The 8,791-nt window shown below is 36.4% G+C and overlaps 1 protein-coding gene across 1 annotated transcript in view; it reads right to left on the bottom strand.

The window, feature by feature from the left end:
- LOC105695922 (maltase-glucoamylase, intestinal) overlaps nucleotides 1-7,009 on the bottom strand; it is a gene marked incomplete in the record, with an annotated part of 12,578 nt that extends 5,569 nt beyond the window's left edge. Inside the window, 6 exon segments of the mRNA XM_023433649.1 lie at nucleotides 722-1,108; nucleotides 1,957-2,279; nucleotides 4,249-4,536; nucleotides 4,932-5,237; nucleotides 6,432-6,499; nucleotides 6,600-7,009. Of these exon segments, the coding sequence (XP_023289417.1) occupies nucleotides 722-1,108; nucleotides 1,957-2,279; nucleotides 4,249-4,536; nucleotides 4,932-5,237; nucleotides 6,432-6,486 (1,359 nt within the window).
- Between the last annotated feature and the right edge of the window lie 1,782 nt (nucleotides 7,010-8,791).

Below are 8,791 nucleotides of genomic sequence, written 5' to 3'. Positions count from 1 at the left end.
TATATGTTTATAAATTATTGAAACTAAATATGTCATTGAGATTTTCAACAAATATTTCAAATATCTTCGAATGAAATCTACAGGAAATCTTAAAAAATCTGTCGCTTGAGATATTTAGCAAAGATTACAAAGAAATATTTAGAAATTATTCTGTGCTACTACTTGAAAATCTATGATCTTGTCAAAAACAAAAAACGCTTCCGCGTTCCTTGATGAAGGAATAATAGTATAAAGAAGAGCACGAGAGAAAGACGGGAAGGCAACTTGTAGATACACGGAGAAACTCCGGAAAATGTATTTCCGAACTCTGACTCTTTTCCCATTTCCTGTGGGATGAAAAGCCTCGTTGAAAAACGAGAATAGAATAGAGAAAGGAGGGAATCCCGCTCGGCCAGTTTTCCATTGTTTAGGGGCCACGTATAAGAAGGAGTTCCGTCGATAAAACGTCGATTTCGTTCCGGAAAACGCTCCAGAGTGCGATAATGGACTCTGGGTGATATCATAAATCGGTTCCATAATGCTCCTCACACATGCCACAATTTTCAACGATTTCCCAGGAAAACAATTTCTCAGGAAAAATTGCATATCCATTTTTTTTTCCAAATTTCAGGCAATTTTGGTGCCCTCACAACAGGTGGCATTAAGTCCAAACACCCTGGTGGAATTTAATTAAAACGCGCAGGTGGAATTAAATTCAATTAAGGAATGTGTATGATCTCACCATGGGGCTCAGATGAGGGGCGAATTTTTTCCCGTGGCTTTTTAATAAATCTCCCACCGATTTTATTGCTTTTTTCTCCTCGTTGCTCAAAATGTGACTTAAGGTTGGACGCAAGTTCTGGTGAAGACAATGGGAGTCCCAAGGCACCTCGTCAGTCTTCAGAAGATTTTCCAGTCTTGATTGTTCGTCTTTTATGGATTTCAAATACCCGTTTGGACATATGTGCATCCCATAGGGCAGAAAGGGCGACTCTGAGTTTTCCGAAAATTGTGCTTTCGTGATTTGTTTAACTGCTTCCAAAGGTGTAGGCCCTGTGAAAACGTGGATGTCGATTTTTTCGGGCAGGTGCAGACCTCGAAGAATCACTAAATTGGAACCATTGAGCACCTGTGTGATGAGAAATTTTATAAAAAATTAAATTAACAATTTTTACGCAAATTTTCATTACAAATTATCGTTGAAATATTTTATTGCTAATTTTCATAAGGTTCATACAGCGAAAAATAAAGCTGAAAAAAGGTGCAGACCTCGAAGAATCACTAAATTAGAACCATTGAGCACCTGTGCGATGAGAAATTTTATAAAAAATTAAATTAACAATTTTTCCGCAAATTTTCATTACAAATTATCATTGAAGTATGCATTTCATTACAAATTAACTTTGAAGTATACATTTAATTACAAATTTTCATTAAATGTTAAATATCATACAAAAAATTCAATTACCAATTTTTACGCAAATGTTCATTACAAATTATCCTTGAAATATTTTATTGCAAATTTTCATAAGGTTCATACAGCGAAAAATAAAGCTGAAAAAAAGGTGCAGACCTCGACGAATCACTAAATTGGAACCATTGAGCACTTGTGCGATGAGAAATTTTATAAAAAATTAAATTAACAATTTTTACGCAAATTTTCATTACAAATTATCATTGAAGTGTGCATTGAAAGTTTCATTACAAATTCTCATTAAATGTTACAGTAAAAATTTTCGTAAAGCAGTTCGCTGGAAATTCTTATTCAATATTTCATTACGGATTTTCATGAAAAAATGTATAACGAAAGTTATATTGAATGTTACATTACAAATTTTTGTAAAACAGGTCACTAGAAATTTTCATTGCAAATTTTCATAAGGTTCCTAAGGAAAGAAAATTTCCAACTCGTGGAGATGTTTCGTCGAAAGAAATTAGCAAGAATTTTTAAAACATTGAACGTATTATTCAGAGTACCTGGATTTCTAAAGGTCCTTTGAAGTCGATAAAACAGGTAACTGCTTGGCCTAATTCGTCAATGGCAAGAAATGCCGGCCTCATCGTACCATTTTCGTTGTTATAAACCGAATTAATGGTTCCATTTAAACTGCCATTGTTCAGACCGTACAATTTACCATTCGTAAAGTACAGACTCCATTCCCAATAAGACCTCGTAACAATTAAAGGGCCTCTGGCCGTGGAAAACACAGTAGAGCTCGAATTGTTTGTCGAATTGATTCTTTTCACAAGAACCGAAAAATCCGGATAAAGAACATAGACTGCCAAATTCAACGGGTCGTCTGTAAAAAGAATAAAAATAGAAACAGCGTGTACAACAATGCTGCTTGACAATGTAAATAGAAGATAAACGTCCCGCGTTTTCGACGCCAGGAAAAATTGGTTCATTTTTTTTAACATGTAATACAAATAATTCCAAGTAGACAAAAAATCTCGAAACGATTTTCTAAAATGGAAAAGAGTGCTTTGAAATTAAAAAGAATAAACTTAAAACAGTGTGTACAACAATGCTGCTAGACAATGTAAATAGGAGAAAAATTTCTGTATTTTCAAGAATGCCAGGAAAAATCGTTTTAATTTTTTTTTTACCATTAATTACAAATAATTCCAGGTAGACAAAAAATCTCGAAATAATTTTGTAAAATGAGAGAGCTTTTCGAAATTAAAAAGAGTGAAAATAAAAACAGCGTGTACAACAAAGCTGCTAGAAAATGTAAATAGAAAGAAAATTTCTGCATTTTCAACAACGCCAGGAGAAATCGGTTAATTTATTTTTAACATGAATTACAAATAATTCCAGGTAGACAACTAATCCCGAGACGATTTTCTAAAATGGAAAAGAGTGCTTTAAAATTAAAAAGAATAAAAATAAAAACAGCATGTACGACAATGCTGTTTGAAAATGTAAATTGGGGACAAATTTCTGTATTTTCATGAATGCCAGGAAAAATCGTTTTATTTCTTTTTACCATTAATTAAAAGTAATTCCAGGTAGACAAAAAATCTCGAAATAATTTTGTAAAATCGGAAAGAGCGATTCAAAATGAAAAGGAAGGTCAGCCTTCCGATCAAAACATGTAACGCAGTTTTTCTATCCCTTTTTTTTCTATCTCTGTGTCCTCTTTTCCGAGTTGAGTGTTGTAAACAGAAAAAAGAACAGCGGAGATTACTTTTGGCGGAAATGATGAACAAAAATCGATCTCGGCTTCCAGTGAATAATCCCGGATTTTCAGAATTCCCGTGACCTTAAATGGCGATATTGAATTTTGCTTTCCCTCCTGAAAGGACATTCATAGACTTGCTTCAATTGCGGATTTTCCAGTAAATATCCCGCGGAAAAAATACGACGAACAGTCATGATAAGGTAGATCAGGGTTTTTCCGGGAAAATATTTCGAGATAAAAAAAATGGAAACAGTAAACGATGATGACGCCAATTTGAGGCTCATTCTTTCAAAACTACTCGTTTTCTGTAACGAGCGGGTAAACGGACAATGAAAGGGTTATTGTAAACGATCTCGTTACGCACCGTTTATTATACAGAGTGACTCGACGTAGTTTTCCTAGTAGCGGAAAATACTTGTCTCATATTTATCATATACTTAGCTAATATTGTACTTTTTGTAAATATTTAATAGACAGCTGAGATATTTGCAAAAGATTCACTTTAGAATATTATTTGTATATTTGTATGATATTAGCTCCACGTGGTTTCGTAATATTGCTCACACAGATATACATGACCTTTCGTTTCATTTTAATATAAGTATATATGAACACTTCGAGTTTAGCGCTCAAATGTATTTGGCTCGAAACTCTACCGAGTTTCTTGATTTTACCGAATTTCTTTGCGATGCTCCTTTTCGTCGAATCTTCTTCAGGGAGTTTAAAGCGAAGGAATTTTGGAAATTTTTCGCTGATTTTTAGGAATTCCATGTTAACTAGTTTCGATTTTGAAGGGATTCTTCCTCTTGTTGTTTTCAAATTTTTGAAATTGAAAAAAAAAACAGATTTTACCAAATTTCGTTGCGACGTTTCTTCTCGTCGAATCTTCTTCAGAGAATTTAAAGCGAAGAAATTTTGGAAATTTTTTGCTGATTTTTAGGAATTCCATGTCAGCTAGTTTCGATTTTGAAAAGATTCTTCTTCTCGAATTTTTGAAAATCTGCGTGACATTTTCGATTTCCAGAGAAGATACGATCGAGGGATACTTTAAACTTAAATTTTTGAATTTGAAAAAAACAGATTTTACCAAATTTCGTTGCGACGCTTCTTCTCGTCGAATCTTCTTCAGGGAATTTAAAGCGAAGAAATTTTGGAAATTTCTCATCGACTTTCAGAAATTCCATGTCAGCTAGATCTCGTTTTGACTTTGAAGGGATTCTTCCTCTCGGATTTTTGGAAACCTCTTCCCGCGTGACATTTTCGATTCCCAAAGAAATTTTCAAGTGATTCTCATCTAACCTCTGAATGTGCAAAGAGACTTTTTCATTTTTGCTTCCAAGGGGACTATACTCTTGTTTGGGCATCAGAACTTCACCTGCAATGTTTCATTGTTTGTACCAAATTTTACATTCGCTTCCTAAAATGAAATAATACCAAAATAATATATAATGTTGAAATTTGAAAATCAATGCCATGATGGATTTTGGATTTTGGATTTCCTACCACGTCCTATGGTTTCATTGGTGGAAATGTAGCCATAGAAAATGAAAGATGGTAGTTCAATAATACAAAAAAAAAATCGAAAAGCCAAGAACAAGGAATCCAAAAATGTAGCCATAGAAAATGAAAGATGGTAGTTCAATAATACAAACAAAAAAAATCGAAAAGCCAGGAACAAGGAATCCAAAAATGTAGCCGGATTACATGCACACATAATGTTAAAATTTGAAAATGAATGCCACGATGGATTTTGGATTTCGGATTTCTCACCACGTCCTATGGTTTCATTGGTGGAAATGTATCCATATCGACTGGGGATAGAGTGGAAGCATATTTTCCAGAGATCTGACCAACAGCATCCGACTTCGTAGCACATCTCGTAAGTTACATTTTTCCCAGGCAAGCAATCGACATAGTAACTCGTATAAATGTGGCAAGTTGCATCCCTGGGCCCATTTACATCTACCAGTGGCATCATAAATCCGTAAACGGAGATCGGCACGACGAGGGCTATTAAAATCGTCGGTAAGACGAACTTCGTGTACGGCGAGAGCAAGATGCGATCCTTCAGTGTCACTGGAAGAAAAAAAAGTCCCCAACGCAAATTAGACCGGATAATAAATAACAAAATGTGTAAATAAACGCATTCCCTGATGTGGAATCTAACGATAAATTGCCGTTTAAGGGAACAATCGATTATGAAACTTGTTTGATATTTTCCCTCGGGAACGCGGAGGCCTTAAGGAAGCTCCCGACACCCATGAAATTGTATTTCTTTTTTATAAGAAATTAAAATAATACTATAAACAATTACAGAAATGCAGTCCCGTGGGCGTCGGTACCTTCTTCAGGGTCTACACATTCACGGAGTAAAGTTTCAAAAGATTTGATACACCCATTTCAGAGAAAAGTTTCATAAACGAGACCTTTGTCACCTTAAGGCGATATGAAAGTGACGTCGGAAAAATCTCGTTTATTAAACTTTTCACCAAACTGGGTGTACCGAATCGTTTCAAACTTTACAACGTGAATATGGAGGCTGTAAGGAAGGTCTTGACACACGTGGAATTTCATTTTCAATAAAGAATGAGAAAAGTACGTATAAACAAATTGTTAAACAATTCAAATGTCATGGGTGTCAGGACTTTCCTTATAGCCTCCATATTCAGGCTGTAAACATTCAGACGATTTAATACACCCAGTTCAGAGAAAAGTTTCATAAACGAGACCTTTGTCACCTTAAGGCGATATGAAAGTAACGTCGGAAAAATCTCGTTTATTAAACTTTTCACCAAACTGGGTGTACCGAATCGTCTGAAATTTTGCCACATGAATATTAAGGCCCTAAGAAAGGTCTTGACATCCACGAAATGTCACGTTTATTCAATTTTGTTTATAATTCTGCATATAAAATGTAATTTAATGGGCGCTGGGATCTTCCACAGAACTTCCATATTCATGTGGTTAGATTTTAAAGGGTCTGGTACACTGGGAGACATCAATGCCCTCCCATCCTGCACAGGCGATGCCGTATCTGCAGGGGAGGCATTCATGTCCGCCATTGTACACTGGGAGATATCAATGCCCTCCTATCCTGCACAGGCGATGCCGTATCTGCAGGGGAGGCATTCATGTCCGCCATTGTACATCTTGTTTGGAGAAATACTTCATCAGGAAACTCGGTAGAGTTTCACGCCAAATATACACTCTTGCACACGTATAAACAATTGACTCCTCAAGTGCTGTTTTCATGTCGTAATTTGGGCGTACCTGGCTGCAAATCGTTTAGAAGCTCATCCAATTCCACTCCCTTTGAAGACGCCATGTTGGTTTCTCGCCTGGAGAGGAATAACGATAAAGATGAACGGAAATAAAAGCTCGCTTCCGGTGGAAATATCAAAAAGCGAGACAGTGCAAAATATAGAATGGAATACATACCCAAGAGTCAGAAATATGGGAGGAAATATTTTTCAGGGTGGCCAATTCGAAATCTGGTTTTTGAAGACATCCTGCAGTACTCTCGTTGCACTTGACTATTCTACGCAATGTAGAATGAATTATATTCTATAGTTGGATCCTCTCATCTATCAATATTATTTCGTTATCTCTTATTGATATATGCAGCATGAATTCACTTGAGTTGAAAATCTTAAAAGTATTTATAAACATATTTTTGCGGAGACGTCTTGCTCGTTTGGGGATTGAAAAGTCAAGAATACACGCAGAAATATATTTCGTTGAACCGATAATAACTTTTTTATTTTCAAAGAGATTATGATTTTCCATCCAAGTATGTATTTCAGTTTCGGTAATTTTTTAATTATTTTTATTTGACGTACTTTATTACTATAACAGTTTAATTTATTTCCCTGTTTTCTAGAAATCGGAGTCCGCGCTGGTAAGTGATTTTTTGCCGCTATTTCCAGGGGATGAACGTCATATAGATTATGANTTTAATTATTTATTTCATCGTTAATTGGGTTGACCAAGGGTCTCCGTTAATATTTTCTTTTTTTTGTATGAAACCAAGGTACGACTTACCTGAGGCATAGCTCGTCGTTCGTGGGAGCTCCGGTGCCACACAGGTGAATCGGAGGTGGCGCCTCACCAACGAGTCCCGAACCTACCCCAACCTTCACTGCCCATTTTAGGGCGGACCAGCTGCTGTTCCCGACGACACCCGGAAGGCTACGGACCTCCATCGTCGGCATCCTCGATCGCACGAACTCGAAGAAGTCTTTCGAGTAAGAATTGTGCCCACCGTGATGGCTTCTTGTAAACGCGGACCTCAGATTAAAGGGCACCGTTCCTCTCGACATGACTGCTCGGAGCCCCTGGAACATTTAACGCAATCGTTAACTGGGTACCGAGAAAAAATTCCAGACATCTTCACGTAGAAGTATGTATTATTTCTCGACAGAAATGGACTGCAAACTGGGGGATTGGGTGCCATGAAAACGTGCAAAAAGGACTTGAAAATGTGAGAAATGTCATGATTTTCTGCAAAATGCCATTAACACGTGGGAATACTTTTTCCTTCGATTTGGAAATGCGCTGCAAATTGGGGAATGTCATGAAAATGTGAAAGATGTCATGAAAATGTGCAAAATGTCTTGAAAATGTGAAAGATGTCATGAAAATGTGAGAAATGTCGTGAAGATTTGCAAAATGCCATGAAAATGTGCAAAACGACGCAACACGTGCGAACCGTATTTTCTTTGATTTGGAAATGCGCTGCAAATTGGGGAATTGAGTGTCATGATAATTGTGCAAAATGTCATGAAAATTTGCAGTATCATGAAATTGTGCAAAATGCCATTAACACGTGCGAATACTTTTTTCTTCGATTTGGAAATGCGCTGCAAATTGGGGAATGAAATGTCATGAAAATGTGAAAAATGTCATGAAAATGTGCAAAATGTCTGGAAAATGTGAAAGACGTCATGAAAATGTGCAAAATGTCTTGAAAATGTGAGAAATGCCGTGAAGATTTGCAAAATGTCATGAAGATGTGCAAAATGCCATAAACACGTGCGTTTTTAATTTGGAAATGCGCTGCAAATTGGGGAATTGAGTGTCATGAAAATTTGCAGAATCATGAAATTGTGCAAAATGCCATTAAAATGTGTAAAACGACACAACACGTGCGAACCGTTTTTTTTTTTATTTGGAAATGCGCAGCAAATTTGGGCATTGAATGTCATGAAAATTATGCAAAATGTCATGAAAATTTGCTGATTGACTTTTGGCATATAGTCGAATCCCTCGAAGAGCGAATCAGATGTCCTGGATTCGTCCTTGGGCCAGGAATCCCTCAAAAATATCAAATCCAGAGAGCCAAGATCTTCAGAAAATTGGGACAAGTAGAGATCAGCTGATTTTGACGTCTCGGGACTCGACCAGTCGGGATACACAACTTTAGAGTCGAGATAAACCCCTTCGTAAGATGTATTGTTTGGAGTTTTCAGCAATAAGTTCTTGTTTTCCAGGATCGAGGACAAAGGTCCCCGATTTGCCAGCAACTGCAACAATGCAATTAAAATTGAATATTTTGAAAAAACGGTATATTTAGAGTAAAGAGACGTCCCTAGTAGCACAAAATATTTCTCCTATATTTTCTATATATTTAA

Source organism: Orussus abietinus, unplaced genomic scaffold, assembly GCF_000612105.2.
Source record: "Orussus abietinus isolate OABI.00-Male unplaced genomic scaffold, Oabi_2.0 scaffold901, whole genome shotgun sequence".
NCBI lineage: Eukaryota > Metazoa > Arthropoda > Insecta > Hymenoptera > Orussidae > Orussus > Orussus abietinus.
This window is presented reverse-complemented; position numbering and strand designations above follow the sequence as displayed.